Below are 23,578 nucleotides of genomic sequence, written 5' to 3'. Positions count from 1 at the left end.
GTCTTCACAAGAGAAACCAAGAATGCAAAGAATGCTTCAAATAAAATATCAATCCATCAGCAAGTGTCAGTGGCATATCCATTATGCATCTAACAGAGAAATAATTCTTATGCTAAGAGGCATTTTAGAAATATTGATTCACTGGTGTCATAGGTGTGTTGATAATTCATAAACAGAACATAGACCTGGAAAATGTTGCACAAAAATAAAACTGTGCTCCCAGTAGAAATATGTTCAAAATAGGAACTAAATTGTAATATCTATTTCAACAGTGAAGGAAACCAAAAATTCAGGAAGAGAAATTAGAGAAAAACATAAATTCAAAATATCCATGATGAGCATGAAATCTTGCTACCTTCCACAGTCTCACAGCAGTCAACCTATCTGTCACTCCTCTCTCTCAGTCAAAAGCCATAACTAAGCAGAATTTTAAAGGTGACTGAGAACAAACAGAAACGAAAGCACCAGTGATTACCTTGGTTGCCCTGACTACCTGTCTCTCCTTGCATACCATATCCCATTGTTTTCAGGTTCTCTCCAGAGCTACGACTTTCATTTAAAATGTTTCTTTAACTATTTTCAGGTACCTCTTTTCTCACCTTCCTCATATTCTCTTTCCAACCCTCAATTAATTTCAGTGCTACTCACACTCACTTCTGATTTTGGAAAAGCTACTCTATGTCAAAGTTTAAGGGGAAAAATAGGAGTCTCCTTTGAAGGGAATTCCCTTTGTCAAGTGGCATAAATTAAACTTCAAGAATGAACGCTGAAGTGATTCCAAGTATTGACAGAACTGTTCTCTGCTTCAGGTTCAAATAACTAGACTATGAGCACAGATCAAATCCTGGCTGGTTTCACCTCAGGCCTACTAAAATGATAACAGGCAGGTCTCAAAAGGTTGACTTACCACTGACAGACCCAACCTAGCCTCCCTGGGCTTGGGCTCCGAGGACCAATTCAAGACAATTCAAGAAAGCTAAACTGAGACTGTGAGGACATAATATAAATAAAGAAATCTTCAAAAAGTAGAAATCCTTTTGTAAAATAAAATCAGCTGTCAGGGGATCTGTCTGCAACAACAGGTCTCACAAACTTTCTTGTGCATCAGGATCATCAAGATTGTTTATTAAAACTCCACTAGCAACAATGTTTAGACATGGGCCTGCTAGGGGTTTAGGAAAACTGCATCAGTAACAAGCACCTTTATAGGACCAGGCAAGGGTGCATTCCATCTACCTTCATCTCCCCTACCTGTGGCTCCCCTGTATTACTAACTCTAGCCCATTTGTTCACCAGTACCGAAAAAGGAATGAAAATCATCTTTACTGCCATCACTAGCTGTGTACGGAGGATTCTTTTTCTAATTCATGGCATGTTGTTACTCTTCCCATCATAAAGTAAAATGATGAAGGGAGTTATGGCCATACTTAAAAATCATAAGTATTTTTTTCTTCCATCTAGAAGATACTATAAATGACTGATGTTTGTTGTTAATTCCTTAACCTTAGTTTTCATTTCCAAATAAAAATCAAACATAGCTACTGGCTACATTTAACAATTTTTTTTCTTAAAGGAATGGAATGATAAGGGAATGATCTGTGGTTTTCCTACCAATCACACCTCTCCCTGAACTATCAGCATTGTTCTTGGGTTGATGAACTAGTGATTTCTTCACCTAACCTATCCATAGAGTTCACCTCAACTATCCAACTATCTCAACTCATCACCTCCCTTTGTAAGCCAAGACCTAGTCCTGTGTGTTTAGAAGAACCCAGGAGCTAATATGCCTTTTAGATAAATTAAAAGTCTGTGTGACTTTCTACTAAGACTTAAGTTGAGTCCATTACAATACTGTATTATAGCTGATCAGTTTTTTTCACATTTTGACACTAATCCTATTAAGTATATTAAAACTATGTTGCTCTGTTAAAATTACTTTATCCTCTTCTGCAAGCAGGTTACACTATAGTTAGAATTGTTTAGCAAGACATTTCTTTCAACTCAGGACTTGTAGGAAAATAACCATGTGTACATAAATAGCTTAATGAATAAACTCCAGCATTTAAAAGATTGAACAGTGCTGCCTCAAGATCACAACTTTGAAAAAAACAACAAACCTCATATTCAACAGGGAAAAACAAAAGAAAGCAGAAATTGTCAAAATGTTAGGCTCTTACCAGAAATGGACTCCAGCAAATGCAGGAGACACACATAATAGCCAGGAGCTGGATGACCATTTCAAAATGATGAGACCTGCCTTGTCTGTGCTGCTGACTTTTAAATTTAACTCTTAAAAGTGTAATTCCTGTGATGGCATTGCACAAGAATGAAACGCCAAGGGCTAAGAGCCCCAGAAAAGAAAAGAGTAGAAGGTAAAACCTATCTTCCCAGTCTTTGATGTGCTCTGTTTTGTAGAAACACCAGGTCCTCGATGCTTGAATTTTATAGTTTCGATGCCCAAGGATGGGTAGCAAAGCTATGAAAACAGCAAACAAGCACACTCCACTCAACATCATTTTCACATGTTTGGATGTGATTTTCGTAGAATGAAATATTGGCTTGGTGACTCCAATACATCGCTCAATGGCCATCACACTGCCTAGAAAAAGCGGACATAGACCAGAGAATACCATGCAGATACCAAAAATACTGCAAAGGATGTTCGACTGGTCAAAGCGGATCCAGTCTTTATCAGAAGCGTACACAAAGACTGCTATAGCTCCATTGATGAGGTGGCCAAAGAAGTCTGTGATTACCAGGGCACTGGCCAAAAGTAGAAACGATGCCTTGGACTTCTGTCTAAATCTCTGATAGGCCTTCATGAGAATAGCAATGGCAAGGCTGTTTGATAAAATTCCCACTGTCATGAAGATGACTGAAAAAAATACCGAAAACCGGTTGTCCGTCTGGCAAGTTGTATTGGAAAGGAGCCCAGCTGCAGGAGATACTGGCTGTTTGGAATTGTTCATAGACATTGTTGTGGAGATTAAAAAAAAAAAAAAAATGCTGGCCACTCAAGTCATCTCTCTCTCAGCACAGTGCAGGCTTGCAGTCCAGACATCTGTAGCATAAAGACAGAGGAAGTGTGAGGACAGCATAAACTGCTCATCTGGCTTTTAAGACTGACGCGCCCCAGCACCCCGTGGTGGGACTCAGATGTATCTGGCCTATCATAAGCAAGGTTGCATCATACCACAGCAGCACACATCTGCCTGCCTTTCCACATTTCACTTCCAAGGTAAAGAAGCTGCCAAAATTGAGACCCCCTCGGTTCACTCTGTGGCCCCTCTGCAAATGGGACCCCCAAAATCTCCCCCTGATGCCTCACAGGCACCTTAAAACTTGTAAAGTTGACAAAATCTCTACCAAGATTCGATTTAAACCTCATGAAGTTTTTTAAAAGCATACTTGTCTATTTAAATAACGAGGTGACATTTAGAGTTTCTGCTTTTTTCTTGGATGGGCTTTGTCCCCAAACTGCAGATTATTCTTTAAGTGAGCCACCTGTTTGTCAGGAAGATGAGACATCTTCTTCAAGAGGACAGAGTGGACCAGCAAGCTCACTGATGTTAAATGGGGCTTCTCTCAATACGTTCTAAAACCGTTCGATTTAGATCAAATTTCAGCAAACCACACGCAAGTGGGACCCATGGAAGGTCGAGGGGTAAGTCTCTAAGAAGCGTCTCTGGTCCAGCGAGCACCGGTGCAGAAATCCCGGCTCACGATAAGTAAGGAGGCAGTTCGTCGCGCTCCCCGAGACATCTGCCTATATGCTGTTGACCAAGTCACAGCTGCAGGGTAGCAACGTCTCACACGAAGTATTCACTTGTGTTCGTTTATCGTTCTTTCCGTGGTGTGTTGAGGCCTGAGTCACAGACCCTCCATACCCACGACCACAGCCACACGCCTCGAGCTAATTCGATTGAGGTTTCCCCGGAGCAGCTTTCCGGGAGGCTGGGAATTACCGAGCCAGCCTTTCTTGGGCCGGGCCGGAGTGGAACCGCCCGGGCTGCGCGAGGACGGCTCCTGCTCCGGGTCTTAGAGCTCAGAGTTCGCCCTTACTGTCCCATGGCCCCTCTAAGCCTCTGCTTGCAACATCCTTCCCAAACCTAACTTGCTGAAACTTTCTGCTATTGCTCAAACGCCCTGGGGCCGGTTTCCCTCCCTCTCTGGGGGGCGCCAAAGGCCTGCGCTGGCCCGGGTGCAGGACTCCCAGAGTCGCCGGCCGGAAACCACCGGACGGGCAGGGATCTCTCCGTGGTCCCATTCCCTCCCCGGGGAGCCTTTCTAACGCTCCCTACGCGCGCAGCTCAGAATCAGTTCGGGTCAGCAGAACTAGCTCCCCCGCTCGGGCATCTGGTCCGAACTTGCCAAGCTCAGACTAAGGTGCCCTCCAGTGCAGCCGGCCGAGGTTCCACCTCGGTGGGGTGGAGCATCCCGAGGCCGACCCGTGGGAAAGCAGCCGCTGGAGGGCTGGTTACCTTGGCATCCACGGCCGCCGGTAGGGCTCTCCGGGGAGAAGGGCGCCCAGTTCCGAGTGCCATCGTGCTCTGAGCTCCGCTCCGCCGCCAACGCGGGCTCCTCCCGCGCAGCGCAGCGCCGCGCCCCCGCTCCCGCTCGGGCTCTGCTGGGCCCAGCCGCGCGTCCCTCCGCGCGCTCTCCCAGCTGGAACCTGCGGGCGTGCTGGGCTCCTCCGGTCGCTCAGCACCCCGCGGCGCTCACAGGCTGGGCCGGATGGAGAGCACGGGTGACCTCCGCCCCCCAACCCCCGCCCTCTCCTCTCTCTTCTCCGCCCCCTTTGCCAGGAGCCCGGAGCGGACCGGGAGAGACCAGGGCTCCGCACTCTCGGATGCTGCGGCATCTGCATCAGCATCCGAGCGGCAGGCCCACCACCTGGGAAAAAGTTTTGTTTCAAACTCAAGTTCAATGCGCCATCTCTAAAGCTGCAAAATAGGAATCCGTGGAGCTGAGGAAAGAACAGACAGCTGTCGGGGCGGCGTGCTGGACTGTCCCATTGTAGTCTGCAGACGGAATCCTCCCCAAATCCCAGCTCGAGAAGGAGAAAGAAATCAGGCAGAAAGAAAGAGACGGTGTATTTGAGGAAAGGGCTTAGCGGCCGATATCCCCAGGGAGTTAAAAAAAACAAGCATTTAAACCACATGCTGTAAATCAGAGTCACTGCCTGGGGGTTCACTATCAGAGGACGGGACTATGTTTCTAACTTTCTGAGGAATGTGAGAAGGCAGAGGGACGAGAAGTATTCTTGAAGGACACCTGCAAATAAGATATTAGTAACATTTTAATGATTTTTTAAAAGCCCAATGTTGACAGTATTTCTAATTGTATGTTTACTCAGAGTTGTGAATCTAAATTTTGGGGAGATCATCTCATTATCAGGTGAAGAAATACCCACTACTTCATTAGGAATTATGATTTGGGTCATTTTAATACCGTAACTGATTTTAACTAATATTGTTTTAATCCATACCTACTGTGTCTCATTCTTCCAGATAAACACTTACAGGAATCTATTAGTGACCTTTGTTCTTTTTATTTTAGTAAAGTTTTGCCACCACCTATGTGAAAAAATCAGTACCACATAGAAATAAACCCTCTTTACTCTCTTCTAAAGTCAGAAGGGGCCTCTAAATTCCTGGAAATTGAAAAGGATCGTAAAATGCTAAAGTGAGATAAAATAAATTAGCCATTAACTATAGAAAAGATTGATTGCAGTTTTCCCCTGTGGTAAATATTGAGGGTTTTTTTAATGATATGATCGTGATCTATAAAATAAACTGTTACTCAGGTATGGTCAGGGAATTGAACAATTTGATTAATCAAATATTCTGGTTAGTAAAGGACTATTATATCTGGAGGAGCCAGCATCCAAAGAACAACTCTGTAATAAACTACGCAGAAAACGTGAATGCCATAAAGCACTATACTTTCCCTCAACAATTAAGAAGACTTAATCACATTACATTGCAATTACCTGCTTATTTATGTCTCTCTCACTGAAATGAATTACTGCAGAGGTCTTGTTCCTTTCTCCACCCTCACCTAGGACTGTGCCTGGTCACTTATCAAATGTTGTTTGAATTCATCAATGGTACCATCAACATTGCCAGTATTATAGTTTGAGATCTTGAAAACTCTCCATCTCTCACTTGAGCACCTCACTAACATCAGCTTCTCTATCTAGTGGAAGAAAGAAAGAAAGAAAGAAAGAAAGAAAGAAAGAAAGAAAGAAAGAAAGAAGAAAGAAACCTCATTAATGTAATGTTAAATCATAACATGCATTATGTGATATATTCAAAACAATAGTAATTTATGTTTCAAAATACTACATAAATCCCATTTTTTTCCTTTTTTTAGAGAGATGGACATGGAGAGCACAAGCAGGGGGAGGGGGAGGGGCAGAAGGAGAGAAACAAGCAGACTCCCTGCTGAGCAGGGAGTCCAATGCAGAGCTCAGTCCCATGACCCTGAGACAAAGGAAGATGCTTAACCGACTGAGCCAGACAGGTGCCCCGTAAATCCCATTTTAAAAAATTATCTACTTTGCCTGTATTCCTGGAGTTTCTTTTTTGGAATCCACTCCTCAATCGAGAGGCATTCCACTTGAAGATCAATAAAAGATTCTAAAGCACTCTTCTCCTCAAGATAGAAAGAATATGTTACTATTAGTAGAGCAAGTTCTAATAGATATGAAAGATTAGACAACTAACTCATAAAAGAAAAAAAGTTACACACACGTGTGTGTGTGTTTATGTGCATGGGTCTGGCCTTATGGGACTCAAATCTGATCATTTTGATCAATGATCAATCTGATCATAATCTGTTTATTCAAAGTTCCCAAAGGCAGCTTTGACTGCTTATATACAGAAGAAGAGCTGGTGATTCCACAGATAAGGGAAACAAACTGATCAAAAAAAAAAAAAAAAATTACCGGAACCTAGGGCACAGCTCATAAACTCTTCTGAAATGTGGTAGTTGCTATTGGTACTTCTCCTGAGAAGTGGACACTCACATAAAACTATTCATTGATATATTCATTCAACAAAATTTTTTGAGCGCCTACATCATGTAAGGCAGTTTCTCAGTGGCAGCGACACAGCTGTGTGCACAAAGCATACAAAGCTCCTGGTCTGGTGGGACTTCTAGGGTAAGGGAAGGTACTGTGGGGGCATGTGTGCTGGAAACCTTGCAGTGATTTTAGATGTCCAGGATTCCCTTTGTGTTCAATGGAGGTAAAGCTGACGTCAGCCGGTCTACAAGAAGCAAACATACCATGACAGGTGTGTGCTTGGCAATCACCTTCGCTCAGAATTAGACAGTGTCCTCACTTTGCTCAGAAGATGAGCGCACTGTAATTAAAGTCAGAGAAACAGGGACTCAGTGACACTGAGGTTGCAATAAAAATTCCATAAAAGTTAAAGGGAGTGTTGGAAGTTGAATTTTATGGTTTTAATAAAACTGTCTAGAAAAGCTTTTCTGGAATTTGCCATTGAGATTAATAGTAGAAACATGCCCTGATTTGGTAGTGATGAAAATAATAACACCTTTTGTCTTTTTATTTTTATTCTATAACTATTGGATGCATGAAAAGTAGATGTCACACATTTGAAAATTGTGAATTATTAAAAAAAAAAAAAAACACCTCTCCACCTACTACCTAATATAAGGACAGCATTAGTTTCCTAGGGCCCCTCTAATAAAGTACCACAAAGTGGGTGGCTTAAACAACAGAAACATCTCCTCTCAGTTTGGAGGCTAGAAGTTCCAAATCAAGGTGTTGGCAGCTTAGTTCCTTCTGAGGACTGTGAAGGAGAATCTGTTCCATGTCCCATGCCTATTGCTGGTATTCTTTAATGTTTTTTGGATTGTGGATGCATTATTTCAATCTCTGCCTTCATCATCATATGCCATCCTCCCTGTGTCTCTGATCTCACATGAGGTCTTTTAAGGACACTAATCACATTGAGTTAGGGGTCCACCCTACTCCAGTATGACCTGATCGTCATCAATTACATCTGCAACAACCCTATTTCCAAATAAGATCACATTCTGAGATATTGGGGGTTAGGACATCAATATATCTTTTGGGAGGGGGGAGCAATTCATTCCACCAAGAACTATACTAGAACATCAATAAAATTGCTACATCTATCTGTATGTTTCTGCTTCCATTCTAGTCCTCTGTATCCCTCTGTCAGAAATAAGAGATAAGTACTATCCTGAATTGTGTGTTTGTCATCATTCTCTTGCGTTCATTGTTTTATGACATATATATGCAGATGAACCAATATATTATTTAATTTTCCTTATCTTCTGATTTAACTTTCTATAACTTGCTTTTTTCATACAAGATTTATGATTCATGCATATCACTGGATGCAGTTGTTATTCTTTAATAAACCTTATAATACTTCAATGTTTGGCTATCCAAATTTTTAATTATTCCATCAATAACCCTTGGGGTTATTTCCAGTGTTTTATTCTTAGGAAATATTCTGCTATGAGTATGGTCTCATGCCCTTCACCTTATGTAAGAGTTTCTCTAGAATATGTACCTTGAAAGAAATTCCTGGGTCATAGGGTTTGAGAATGTTCAACTCAATTTTACAAGATAATGCTGAAATCTTGTATCAATTCACACTCTTTAAATGGTGCAAAAGAATTCCTCATCAACTTCATTCATGATAATGCTTGGAATTGTCTAGCTTTTTTTTTTTAATTTTTTATTTATTATTTTTTATAAACATATAATGTATTTTTATCCCCAGGGGTACAGGTGTGTGAATCGCCAGGTTTACACACTTCACAGCACTCACCATAGCACATACCCTCCCCAATGTCCATAACCCCACCCCCCTCTCCCAATCCCCCTCCCCCCGGCAACCCTCAGTTTGTTTTGTGAGATTAAGAGTAACTTATGGTTTGTCTCCCTCCTGATCCCATCTTGTTTCATTTATTCTTCTCCTACCCCCCAAACCCCCCATGTTGCATCTCCACTTCCTCATATGAGGGAGATCATATGATAGTTGTATTTCTCCCATTGACTTATTTCACTAGGCATGATACTCTCTAGTTCCATCCACGTCGTCACAAATGGCAAGATTTCATTTCTTTTGATGGCTGCATAGTATTCCATTGTGTATATATACCAAATATTCTTTATCCATTCATCTGTTGATGGACATCTAGGTTCTTTCCATACTTTGGCTATTGTAGACATTGCTGCTATAAACATTCGGGTGCACATGCCCCTGCGGATCACTACATTTCTATCTTTAGGGTAAATACCCAGTAGTGCAATTGCTGGGTCATAGGGTAGTTCTATTTTCAACTTTTTGAGGAACCTCCATGCTTTTTTCCAGAGTGGCTGCACCAGCTTGCATTCCCACCAACAGTGTAGGAGGGTTCCCCTTTCTCCGCATCCTCGCCAGCATCTGTCATTTCCGGACTTGTTAATTTTAGCCATTCTGACTGGTGTGAGGTGGTATCTCATTGTGGTTTTGATTTGTATTTCCCTGATGCCGAGTGATATGGAGCACTTTTTCATGTGTCTGTTGGCCATCTGGATGTCTTCTTTGCAGAAATGTCTGTTCATGTCTGCTGCCCATTTCTTGATTGGATTATTTGTTCTTTGGGTGTTGAGTTTGCTAAGTTCTTTATAGATTTTGGACACTAGCCCTTTATCTGATATGTCGTTTGCAAATATCTTCTCCCATTCTGTCAGTTGTCTTTTGGTTTTGTGAACTGTTTCCTTTGCTGTGCAAAAGCTTTTGATCTTGATAAAATCCCAATAGTTCATTTTTGCCCTTGCTTCCCTTGCCTTTGGCGATGTTCCTAGGAAGATGTTGCTGCGGCTGAGGTCAAAGAGGTTGCTGCCTGTGTTCTCCTCAAGGATGTTGATGGATTCCTTTCTCACATTGAGGTCCTTCATCCATTTTGAGTCTATTTTCGTGTGTGGTGTAAGGAAATGATCCAATTTCATTTTTCTGCATGTGGCTGTCCAATTTTCCCAACACCATTTATTGAAGAGGCTTTTTTCCACTGGACATTCTTTCCTGCTTTGTCGAAGATTAGTTGACCATAGAGTTGAGGGTCTATTTCTGGGCTCTCTATTCTGTTCCATTGATCTATGTGTCTGTTTTTATGCCAGTACCATGCTGTGTTGATGATGACAGCTTTGTAATAGAGCTTGAAGTCCGGAATTGTGATGCCACCAACTTTGGCTTTCTTTTTCACTATTCCTTTGGCTATTCGAGGTCTTTTCTGATTCCATATAAATTGTAGGATTATTTGTTCCATTTCTTTGAAAAAAAATGGGTGGTATTTTGATAGAAATTGCATTAAATGTGTAGATTGCTTTAGGTAGCATAGACATTTTCACAATATTTATTCTTCCAATCCAGGAGCATGGAACATTCTTCCATTTCTTTGTGTCTTCCTCAATTTCTCTCATGAGTACTTTATATTTTCTGAGTATAGATTCTTAGCCTCTTTGGTTAGGTTTATTGCTAGGTATCTTATGGTTTTGGGTGCAATTGTAAATGGGATGGACTCCTTAATTTCTCTTTCTTCTGTCTTGTTGTTGATGTAGAGAAATGCAACTGATTTTTGTGCATTGATTTTATATCCTGACACTTTACTGAATTCCTGTACAAGTTCTAGCAGTTTTGGAGTGGAGTCTTTTGGGTTTTCCACATATAGTATCATATCATCTGTGAAGAGTGATGGTTTGACTGCTTCTTTGCCAATTTAGATGCCTTTAATTTCTTTTTGTTGTCTGATTGCTGAGGCTAGGACTTCTAGTACTATGTTGAATAGCAGTGGTGATAATGGACATCCCTGCCGTGTTCCTAACCTTAGCGGAAAAGCTTTCAGTTTTTCTCCATTGAGAATGATATTTGCGGTGGGTTTTTCATAGATGGCTTTGATAATATTGAGGTATGTGCCCTCTATTACTTTGAAGAGTTTTGATCAGGAATGGATGCTGTACTTTGTCAAAGGCTTTTTCAGCATCTATTGAGAGTATCATATGGTTCTTGTTCTTTCTTTTATTAATAAATGGTATCACATTGATTGATTTGCGGATGTTGAACCAACCTTGCAGCCCTGGAATAAATCCCACTTGGTCGTGGTGAATAATCCTTTTAATGTACTGTTGAATCCTATTGGCTAGTATTTTGGTGAGAATTTTCGCATCTGTGTTCATCAAGGATATTGGTCTGTAATTCTCTTTTTTGATGGGATCCTTGTCTGGTTTGGGGATCAATGTGATGCTGGCCTCATAAAATGAGTTTGGAAGTTTTCCTTCCATTTTTATTTTTTGGAACAGTTTCAGGAGAATAAGAATTAGTGCTTTTTTTAAATGTTTGGTAGAATTCCCCTGGGACGCTGTCTGGACCTGGGCTTTTGTTTGGAGATTTTTGATGACTGTTTCAATCTCCTTACTGGTTATGGGTAATTGTCTAGCTTTTTAATTATTACCAGCCAGATGGTAATAAAATGATATTACATTGTGGACCTAAATTGTTTCCCTTTTCATATATGATTATTCTTCTGTGAAATACCTATTTGTCTCTTTTGTCCGATTTTTTTTTATTGTGTTGTCTTCTCATTAACTCTTTTGCGTTCTAGATACTAACCTCTATCAGTTAGGTGTTTTGAAAACATCCTTTTTTTCCAAATCACATCTTGCTTTTTCATTCTCTTTATGTTATCATTTTTTATCAGCAGTTCATTTTTGCATTTTTTAATTTTTATTATTTTGTACTTTTAATTGAAGTATAGGTAACATATAATATTATAGTAGTTTCAGTTATACAATATAGAATTACCACATGATTCAGGAATTCCACCTCTGTGTGTTTACCTAAAGAAAACTAAAATACTAATTCAAAGATACATACACTCCTATTTTTTTGCAGAATTATTAAAATTGCTAAGATATAGAAGCAACCTAAATGTCCACCACTAGATGAATGGATTAAAAAAAGATGTGGTGTATATTCACAATGGAATATTACTCCACCCTAAATAAAGAATAAAATCTAAAATACCTAGATGGTATTATGCTAAGTCAAATTAGTCAGACAAAGAAAGACAAATATATATGATTTTATTTATAGTGAACTCTAAGAAATAAAACTAACAAAAAACAGCAACAACAAAAAAGAGAAACAGACTGATAAATACAGAGAACAATCAAATGGTTGCCAGAGGGGATGGGCAAAATAGGTAAAGGAGATTAGGATCTACAAACTTCCAGTTATAAAATAAATAAGTCATGGGGATGAAAAGTACAGTATAGAGAATATCATCAATAGTACTCTAATAATGTTATACAATGACAGATGGTAACTACACTTATCCTGTTAAGCATTTTATAAACTATATAATTGTCAAATCTGTTATTAATTTTAATATGATCAAATATCTTAAATCTTATCTTCTGTGTTGTATTCTAGCATTTTTGTGTCACTTTTTTTTATTTTAATTCCAGTATAGTGAACATACGGTGTCATGTTAGTGTCAGGTATACAATATAGCGATTCAACAATTCTATACATGATTCAGTGTTCATCGAGATGAGTTTATTCTTAATCCTCATCACCTCTTTCATCCATCCTCCCACCCACCTCCCCACTATTAACCTTCTGTTTCTTTATAGTTAAGAGTCTGGTTTTTGTTGTATCTCTTTTTTTCCCTTTATTTTTTCTTGTCCACATACGAGTGAGATCATATGGTATTTGTCTTTCTCTGACTGTTTTCTCTTAGCATTATGCTCTCTACCTCCATTTATGTTGTTACAAATGGCAAGATTTCATTCTTTTTTATGGCTGAATAATATACCACCTCTTCTTTATCCATTCATCTACTCATGGACACTTAGGCTGCTTCCATTGTAAATAATGCTGCAATAAACACAGGGGTACATCTATCATTTCAAATTAGTGTTTGTGTATTCTTTGGGGAAATACCCTGTACCATGATTACTGGATGACAGAGTATTTCTATTTTTAATGTTTTGAGAAATCTCCCTCCTGTTTCCACAGGCTGTAGCAGTTTGCATTCTTACTAAAAGTGCAAGAGAGTTCCTTTTTCTCCATGTCCTCACCAACACTAATTTATTTATTAGTTCTAATAGTTTTTTGGTGGAGTCATTAAGGTTTTCTACATGTTGTATCATGTCATGCAAATAGTGAAAGTTTCACTTCTTCCTTACCAATTTGGATGCTTTTTATTCCTTTTTCTTGTCTGATTGCCGTGGCTAGGATTTCCAGTACTATGTTGAATAACAGTGGTGAAAGTGGACATCTTTGTCTTGTTCCTGACCTCAAAGAAAAGCTCTCGGGTTTTTTTCCCATTGAGTATAATGTTAGCTGTGATTTTTCATATAAAGGCCTTTATTATGTCAAAGTATGTTCCCTCTAAACCTACTTTGTTGGGGTTTTTATCATGAATGAAAATTGTACTTTGTCAAATGTTTTTTCCAGGGGCACCTGGGTGGCTCAGTGGGTTAAAGCCTCTGCCTTCAGCTCAGGTCATGATCCCAGGGTCCTGGGATCAAGCCCCGCATTGGGGTCTCTGCTTGGCAGGAAGCCTGCTTCTCCCTCTCTCTGCCTGTCTCTCTGCTTACTTGTGATCTCTACCTGTCAAATAAATAAATAAATAAAATCTTTTAAAATTTTGTTTTTTCTGAATTGATTGAAATTATCATGTGGTTTTTACCCTTTCTTTTATTGATATGATGTATCATGTTGATTGATGTGTGAATACTGCATCACTCATGCATCCTAGGAATAAATTCCACTTGATTGTGGTAGATGATTTTTTTAAATGTATTGTTGGATTCAATTTGTTACTATTTTGTTGGGGATTTTTAAATCTATATTCATCAGAGATATGAGCCTGTAGTTTTCTTTTTTTCTGGTGTCTTTATCTGGCTTTGGTATACAGGCCTCATAGAATGAATATGGAAGTTTTTCTTCCTTTTCTATTTTTTTGAATAGTTTGAGAAGAAAGGGTATTAACTCTTCTTTAAGTGTTTGGTTGAATTCACCTGTGAAGCTATCTGGACTTCTGTTTGTTGGGAGTTTTTTTGATTACTGATTTAATTTCATTGCTGGTAATTGGTCTGTTCAAATTTTCTATTTCTTCCTAATTCAGTTTTGGAAGGTTATTTTTTTCTAGGAATTTACCTATTTCTTATAGGTCATCCAATTTGTTGGCATATAATTTTTCCTAGTATTCTCTCTCTTTTTTTTAAAGATTTTATTTGTTATTTGATAGACAGAGATCACAAGTAGGCAGAGCAGTAGACAGAGAGAGAGGGGAAAGCAGGCTTGCTGCTGAGCAGGGAGCCCGACACGGGGCTCGATCCCAGGACCCCAGGATCATGACCTGAGCTGAAGGCAGAGGCTTTAACCCACCTAGTATTCTCTTATAATCCTTTGTATTTCAAAAAAATCAGCTCCTGGTCTTATCAATCTGTTCTATAGGTTTTTTTTAGTTCCTATTTCATTTATTTCTGTTCTAACCTTTATTATTTCCTTCCTTCTTTTGGTTTTGGGGGTTTTTTGACATTCTTTTTCTAGTTCTTTTAGGTTGTTTATGTGAGATTTTTCTTGCTTCTTGAGGCAGGCCTATAATGCTATAAACTTCCTTCTTGGAACCACTTTTACTGCATCACAAAGATTTTGGACCATTCTGTTTTGACTTTCATTTGTCAACATGTATTTTTTTATTTCCTCTTTGATTTCTTGGTAGCATGTTATTTAGTAACATGTTAATTAACCTCCATTTATTTATGCTCTTTCCATATTTTTCCTTCTGTTTGATTTCTAGTTTTATAGTATTATAGTCAGAAAAGATGCATGGTATGATTTCAATCTTTTAAATTTATTGAGATTTGTTTGTGGCCTAATATGTGATCTATTATGGAGAATGTTTCATGTGCACTTGAAAAGAATGTGTATTCTGCTGTTTTAGGATGGAATGTTCTGAATATATCTGTTAAATCCATGTGGTCCAATGTGTCATTCAAAGCCTCTGTTTCCTTGTTGATTTTCTGTTTGAATGATCTATTCATTAATGTAACTGGGGTGTTAAAATCCCCTACTATTTTTGTACTACTCCCAGTTACTTCCTTTATGTTTGCTATTAAGTATTTACGTATAGTTGCGTAAATATTTGCAATTGTTATATTTTCTTGTTAAATTATCTCCTTATGGTTTTATAGCATCCATCTTTGTCTCTTGTTATAGTCTTTGTTTTAAAGTCTAGTTTTTCCAATGTAAGTATTGCTATCCCAGCTTTCTTTCCACAACCATTTGCATGATAAATGTTTCTCCAGCTCCTCACTTTCAATCTGAAGTGTCTTTAGGTCTAAAGTGAGTCTCTTATAGGCAGTATATAGATGGATCTTGTTTTCTTACCCATTCCATCACCCTATGCCTTTTGACTGGAGCATTTAATCCATTTACAAAGTAATTATGGATAAGTGTGTACTTATTGGCATTTCCTTACTTGTATGGTTGTTTTTGTAGTTCTTCTCTGTTCCATTCATCTCTTTATCTCTTCTATCACAATAAGTTGACTTTCTTTAGTCATGTGCTTGGATTCATTTCTCTATTTTTTGCATACTTATTAGTGGTTTTTGATTTGTGGTTACCATTAGGTTAGTGTATAACATCTTACACATATAGCAGTCTATATGAAGTAGATGTTTGCATAAATTTGAACCCGTTCTTTACTCTTCTCCTTCCACCCCCTCCCCCACATTTTAGGTATATGGTTTTATACTTAACATCCTTTTGTGAGTCCCTTGACTGATTTTCATAGATATCTTTATTTTTACTGCTTTTGTGCTTCTTACTTTTCTTACTCTTATCATTTTTCTTTTCCACTTAAAGAATCCCCTTTAACATTTCTTGTAGGGCTGACTTAGTGGTCATGAATTCCTTTAACTTTTGTGTGTCTGGGAAACTCTTTATCTATCCTTTTATTCTGAATGATTGTCTTGCTGGATAGAGTATTCTTGACTGCAGATCATTTCCTTTCAGCACTGAATATATCATGGTACTCCTTTCTGGCCTGCAAAGTTTCTGCTAAATATTCTGCTGATAGCCTGAGGTGGTTTGCTTTGTATGCAACTGTTTCTTTTCTTTAGCTGCTCTTAAAATTCTCTTTGTCATGAATTTTTGCCATTTTTATTTCTATGCATCTTGGTGCGGACCTCCTTGAGTTGATCTTATTAGGGCCTCTCTGCCTCTCGGCTCTGGATTTTTGTTTCCTTCCCTAGATTAGGGAAGTTTTTCAGCTATTATGTCTTCAAATAAATTTTCTCTCTCTCTCCTTCTGTAATGTAAATGTTATTACACTCAATGATGTCTCTGAGTCCCCTAATTCGATTCTCATTTTGCATAATTTTTTTTCTCTAAACTGCTCAGTGTGATTATTATCCATTACTCTGTCCTCCAGGTCACTGATTTGTTCTTCTGTTTCCTCTAGTCTGCTATTTATACCATCTAGTGTATTTTTAATTTCATTTACTGTGTTCTTCATCTCTGATTGGTCTTTTTTCATCTCTTTTTTAAGGGTTTCACTGATGTCCTCCACTCTTTTCTCAAGTCCAGTGAGTATCTTTATGATCATTACTTTAAATTTTCTATCAGGCACATTACATAACTCTGTTTTTCTTAGGTCTCTTGCTGTGATTTTATCCTGTTCTTTCATCTGGGACATATTCCTTTATCTCCTTATTTTGTATAACTCTCTGCTTCTGTGTATTAGGAAAGTCAACTATGATTCTTGTTCTTGAAAGTAATGGTCTTATGAAGATGATGTCCTGTAGTGCCCTGTAGTGCAGTGTCCCCCATTCACCAGAACCTGGTGCTTCCAATGTGTCTTCTGTGTGTTTTGCATATGCCCTGCTATTGTGGCTGAGCTGATTTTTCATTCAAGTCCATTTATCTCAGTGGCTCTCTTTGCCTGTTGTCATCAGTATTTTGTCCCTGTGGTGTTAATGGACTAGTCTGGGCTGCCTTGGGTTGAGTTCGGTCAGATCAGGCATTTGCTAGAGATGCAGTCACACCAAACCACAAGGTGCTTTACCTGTGTTGTTCCCTGAGAAGCATTCATTGGTGGGGCCTGCCATCAGACAAGCTGTCTTGCCCCAGCCCACTGCTGGGACCTCAGTCTGAGTGGTTTGAGTGGTTATTTTTCCTTCTTTCTGGAGCATGAGTCACTTTCAAGTGGTGCTGGCCTCTGTCAGGGCCATTTGCACACTGCCAAGCTTGTAGCCCTTGTTTGAATGCACTCCAGCCAAGAGCAAGAGGGTACCTGCCACTGCAACTGCCAAGACTGAGGTGTTGGAAGAGGCAGATCCATAAAGTGCGCATGTCAGAAGATGCATTAGAAAGGTTTGCATTGGTCTTCTGAGAGAAGGGATCCATAGCTGTGGGACCAAGACAGGCCTGGCTGGAGGGGACAGACCCACTGAAGTACAGCATGGGATGCGGAGCATGGTGTCAGCAAGTTAGGTAAGGAATGTCAGTGCCACACTGGTTCCCTTATGCATATGTATGTTTATGCTAGGCAGGGGGAGGTAAATGGCACCTGCCAGCTCCTTTGTTCCCAAAGGAGTCCCCCAATGATCTCTGTCCTTCTGGGACATGCTCTGAGATTAGTAAATAACTCTTTTTCCCCTATGTCTTAGGTATTTTTCAAGCTGTTGCTTCTATGCTTTATCTCCAGGGTCTATTGTACTGTCTTTTTAAGGGCAGGGACTCAGTTTCCTCTTGTCTCCCCTTTCACCCAAAGCCAAGTCCACAGATTTCTAAAATCCCAGGCTTTAAGTCCTGCCAGTTGTAAGAGTTCATGAAATTCAGTCCCTCTGGTTTTCAATGACAAATGTTACAGGGATTCATCTTCCCTATTCAAGCTCCCCCTTGTAGTAGTCTCTCTCTCTCCCCTCTCTGTGTCCACGAGTCTCTCCCTACCTCACCTTCCCCTTCCTACTGTCTGTGATGTGGCCTTTTCTCTACATTAAGTTGTGAGGTTTGTTCTGCCAGTCTTCAGGTTGTTTTCTGGACTATTTACATTTTCATGGGTGTTATCTAGTTGAATCCATGAGACAAGGTGAGCTTAGGGTCCTCCTATTCTACCATCTTCCCAGCAATTCACCCCTGTATCACATTTTAAAAGTTTTTCCAGATTATAAAGATAATTCTACTATATATTTTCTAAACATTTTAGCATTCTTTCCTTCCATATTTAAGTCTTCAATCCTTCAGATAATGATTTTTGAGTATTATGTGAAGTAGGAATCCAGGGGCTTTCTTCAGATAGATAACTGATTTTCATGGTGTTATTACTAAATCATCCCTCTATTATGGACTGAATTATATGCCCCCCCCAATTCATATGCTGAAGCCCTAAACCCCACTACTTCAGAATGTGAACTTATTTAGAGATAAGGACTTTACAGAGGTAGTAAAGTTAAAGTGAGGTCATCAGGGTGGGCCCTAATCCAATATGATTGGTGTCCTAATAAAAAAAGGGAAATTTGGATAGACACACATACAAGGAAAACACAATGTGACCATGAAGATGGTCAACTGCAAGCCAAGGAAAGAGAACAGAATCTCTCCTCACAACGCTCAGAAAGAACCAACCCTGCTAACACCTTGATTTTAGACTTCTAGCCTCCAGAACTGGAAGATAATAAATTTTTGTTATTTAATCCACCCAGTTTGTGGTATATTGTTGTGGCAGCCCTAGCAAATTTAAATAACCCCCTTCATCACTATTTTGGACTTTATATCTCTCATATATCAAGTTTCCATATATTCATGGGAAAACTATTATTTGTTGACTACCTACCATATAGTAAAAACTATCATAGATATTTTAATTATGTTATAATTCTTAATCTTCTAAACAAATGTAGGAAGTCCAAGTAATCATCATCTCTCATCTGAATTATGACAATAACCTCCTCCTAATGGGCTCCAGTCTTGTTTGACTCTAACCCATTACCCTATGCAGTCAGATTCATCTGTTGAGTACAGGTTCCAACCAGTTCCAGAATGGCCAAGTTCATGTTCAATGGCTTTCCATTTCTCATCATTTCTCCTCAAGCAGGTTATCTGGGGTTTCAGTTTATAAGAGGTTAATTTCTTAAAAACACTAATTGGGTTTGGGAAGGCTATTAAACAAATGTGAAACAGAACAGTTTATTGAAGAACATTAATAGATACTAATGAGCATTGTGAATCTTCTGGAAGGGATAGAACACTCAGCAGTTCCCCTGAACTCTGGTTCCAATGGGAAGTACTATTTGGGAAATGCTATTGTCACTCTTAGGATACACAAAATGCTTTAATATGGTTTTCAAAGCCCTTCCTAATCTACTCAGCTACTTCTCCCCAATGCTTAACTTTCACTCCTCAGACCAAGAATTCAACCCCTCAACACCACTGAAATTCTCAGGTCCCGAATCCCGTCCCTTGGCCTTCATTCACCCTCCATCTTTAAGAATCTTCCTTCAACCCCTCATGCGTTGCCTGTCTCCTATGTAGGCTGCAGGGCTCAGCACCCCAGAAGTGAGTATGCTCTCTGTGTCTCGTGCCAACTGCCCATCACCATCACCACTGTGTTTTCAGTGTTTTGCCCATGCTGAGGAGATGCTCAGGAATGAATGAATGAATGAATGGGCATGAATGCTGCATGAGTGAACAAATGAATGAATAAATAAGTAAAATATGTGTACTACAGATGTGGAAACCCAAGCACAAAAAAATAACTTGCCTGATTAGAATGCCAAACAAGTATAACAAAAACCAAGTCTAACCACAGAACCCATACTCTGACCTACTCTTCATATTGTCTCCAGGTTTAATAAAGCATAAAGTGCTGTCCTTTATGCATAAGGTTTGTTGCTACTAATCCTACCACCAGAAGGACAGATGCCTGTATTGTTTTCTTTTGGTGCAAAAAGTTTTTCAGTAATTCATCTACTTTCTTATACAATGTCCAAGACCCAACAGTGGCACATTTTTAGCACTAATGTTTGTGTTAACTCTTTATGACAGAAGCAGAATAGAAAGTCCATTAAGTGAAAAGAAGGGATGATTGGAAGGAACGTCTGGTTCCTGCACAATCCCACCTTCCTGGGATGGACCTCTTTAGGACCAGTTCTCCATGACCTATTCCCCTATCCCACATCCCAGTCAGCCTCCCCCACTCTATCCTTATCTGTAACTGCTGTCACTCTTCACCTACACAGGGGCCGGACCATGAACTTGGGTAGGGTTGGGGTCAGGCACACAGCCTGTGGCATCTTAGACATAGCTGCTGCCATTCCCAATCCAGATGAGATCTTTCTGGGCCAGGATAGGGGCAAACCTCTGTACCTCACCCAGGCACTGAACATATCCTGGCACAAAGGTTTAAGATCTTTAGGGTTTGTCCATCTACCAGGGGTTGCGGTAGTAGGTATAGAAATAAGGAACCCCTGACTTGATTCCCATGACCTCAGCCCCTCACTGGGATGCTGCTTATAGGTTCTCTGGCTAATGGGAGGAGGAACCCAGTAGTAACCATCAAGCCCAAGCAAATGCACACACGCTCCAAATCATAGAGTAGGACCCCTGGACGCCTATGAGAGTCTGCTCAGCCCCATGAGTATCCTTGTGCCCTGAGTGCCCCCTCAGGCAGCTCCATATCTGGGGGATATGCTCTTCTTCCTTCCTATCATCTTCATTTGGTCTTGAGGTTATCTCTGACCAGCTAGAGGCACCTTCCAAGGACAAGCCACAAAACATAAATTGTGTAATTTTGGTGACTCCACACAAAAAAATGTTCTGATATTTGCTTTCAAATGGGCATTGCACAATAAAGAGACTAACGATAAAGTTCATCATAATAACTTAATATTTTGAGCTTTATTTATTTAGAACATAACTACCAAATAAACATTGCCATGACAAGCTGAGAGAAAACACCACAAAAGGAATGAAAAAGTTTTATATTCTAGTACTTTTACCCTGCTATTGGCATTTCTTTCTCAGCTTCCACGCTGAACACTGGATCTTAATCGTCTGTACACCCTCGGTCATAGTGCCTAACGCAATGAGTAAATATGTGCTAAGTGAGTGAATAAATTCCTGTAACAATTTCTTCCTTATGGAACTAAAATCTTTCTACCTGCTAAACCGACAAAGAGGCTGTGTCCTCTGTATTCTTGTATCTTCCATAAAACAGCACAATTCCTTTAGTGTTATCCATTGAGGTATATTGAATAATTATATACATTTGTGTTTTTCACTTGTCTCAATGACTATATCTCTCCAGAAAACACGAAGTGAACAAAAATTATAGACTGAGTAAGTTAAAAAATACTCTCAAATTATCCAACACACAAGGCAGAAAAAGAAATGAAGAGGAAAAGTCATTCTCGGCTAAATCATGCAACTGATTACGCACATTTTCCCCAGTACGTCGCATGTCCAGGCAGAGATGAAGATTCACGTCTCATTTTCTAAGAGCTCATTATAATGTACTCTCACATGGTTGACATTTTTTCATCTATTGTAAAAATTTTTTTAATCAAATTGAAAGCCCTGCATGGTCCTGAATTTCTGTTTTAAAGTTCAAAAAAAAAAATGCTGGCTTTCAGAGTTCGACTTGTCTGACCATAAGAAAAGCTCATTCCGTGAGTATCAGTCAGAGCCAGTCCTCACTAAACAAAGGGAACAAAACTGCTATTAGAACACTGTGTCCTTGACAAATAAAAATTTTGCTGTTTTCACACGTGTTGGCTGTTTGCTCTTTCACATAATCGAATCTTTATTCATAATGGGTAATCATCGGACAGAAATGTCTCCCTTTCCAGAGCACCTCTCTTGCACACTGAACACTTCTGCATGTCTTTGCCACAGTAGGTGGTTAAAAAACAACTGAATGAAGGTAAAACTTTGTCTCAAAATATGTACATTCTCTTGGCATCTTTATTCCTCTAAACACTTCCAGGTATCCAGCAGATCAATGTCTTAGTCATCACTGATGCTATCCCTCACCCACCCCGTCAACCGATCAACATGCCAACTCAGGCACCAATCAGATGATTATCTCGGACAAGTCCCTGAACCCCTCTGAGTTTCGGATGCCCCATCTACACTCTGGAGAACAACAGGCAAATGAAAGAAAAAGAGGAGAAATGGCCAGGCTAGAATGGTCTTTAGGATTCTGTATTGGTCAAAGTTCTCCAAAAAAAAAAAAAACCCAGAACCATGAAGGGGTGTGTGTGTGTGTACATAAATAGATATAGTAGGAGATAGAGAAAGAGATTACATATATATATTATACATATGTTATATTATATATATCATATCCTTGGAGAAGTCCGTGTTTTTATTCTACTCAGCTGTTCCTATATATATATTCTAATAGCTTTGTTTCTCTGGAGGACCCAGATACAAACCCCTGATCACACTCTGGCCCATTAAGTGAAACTGGCACTCCATATGCCTGCAGGTGATCTGGGGACCAGCCAGTTGGCGTAGCATTCCACACAGAGAACCAGTCATACAAGGAACTAGAGCATAAAATAAGAAACCAAGGGAGAAGCCCGTTTATAAAGATTAGATATAGTGGGATTAGTGGAAGATTCAGTTCACTGGGCATACGAGTGCCTGGGACTCATCCCAAGTACCCCATAAGCAAGGTCTGCTCCAGTTCCCCTTGGATGATGGTCTGAGTCTGCTGATGCAACCAATCCATCTTATATCATAACAGGTCCAGGAGTCTGCAAAAATTTACAAGTTAAGAGTAGCCAGCACTCCCTGCTAATTCAAACATTGGTTTATTCATTTTTTCTACAAACATTTATTTTTTTTAGCTTGAACGAAATTCTGATGCAATGATTCTAGATTGTTTCAGGAGTGGGTTTGCCATGAAGTTATATAGCCACGATTTAAGTGGGCAAGAGGCCTTTGATAGAACTGGCATGGTAGACATAATCCAAATAAAACATGTGAAGAAGAAAGAGAAATTGAGCTCATAACCATACCACATCTGTAGGTGATGTTAGAATTTAACCACATCAGGGTGTGGAATGGAAAACACATTGGGTGAACCTTGTTCCCACTGAAAGGCTGAAGGTGTCTGGAGTATTAAATGAACCACTGGGCCAGGACCAGGCTGGCAATCATCGTGTCATGGTGCCTTCAACTTGCCAAGACATCTGCTCAAAGCAGTCAGTGCAGGCTGTTCTGCCATGTGGCTGACCCATGCCACTAAACGTTAGCCACTGTTCTTTGACACCCCTGCCTCACACATAGACCCTGCCACGGTTTCCAATCCACTGAATCCAGATACAGACTGTACCAAGTGGATGCTGTAATCCAAAACCATTTCTTTTACTAAGACATTATTTCATCAAAATTACAAAAGTTGGACCTTAGAATTATCAAAAATTACTAAAATAGCAGTGATTCTAGCTGAAACGCAGTTGGTTTCAAGGAGAGGCCTTGTATATTTACATTCAAAAGCAATGGGAAAC

General features: G+C 39.7%; 1 protein-coding gene across 1 annotated transcript in view; it reads right to left on the bottom strand.

The window, feature by feature from the left end:
• The window catches only part of PTGFR (prostaglandin F receptor), a 43,236-nt gene extending 40,090 nt beyond the window's left edge, over positions 1–3,146 (bottom strand). Inside the window, exon 1 of the mRNA XM_032870185.1 lies at positions 2,178–3,146. Coding sequence (XP_032726076.1) covers positions 2,178–2,975 — 798 coding nt within the window. The 5' untranslated portion in view covers positions 2,976–3,146. The remainder of the gene's footprint in view (positions 1–2,177) is intronic.
• Between the last annotated feature and the right edge of the window lie 20,432 nt (positions 3,147–23,578).

Source organism: Lontra canadensis, unplaced genomic scaffold (genome assembly GCF_010015895.1).
Source record: "Lontra canadensis isolate GAN:19392208 unplaced genomic scaffold, GSC_riverotter_1.0 scaffold40, whole genome shotgun sequence".
NCBI lineage: Eukaryota > Metazoa > Chordata > Mammalia > Carnivora > Mustelidae > Lontra > Lontra canadensis.
Note: the sequence above shows the minus strand (reverse complement) of the source record. Positions and strands in the feature narration are given on the sequence as shown.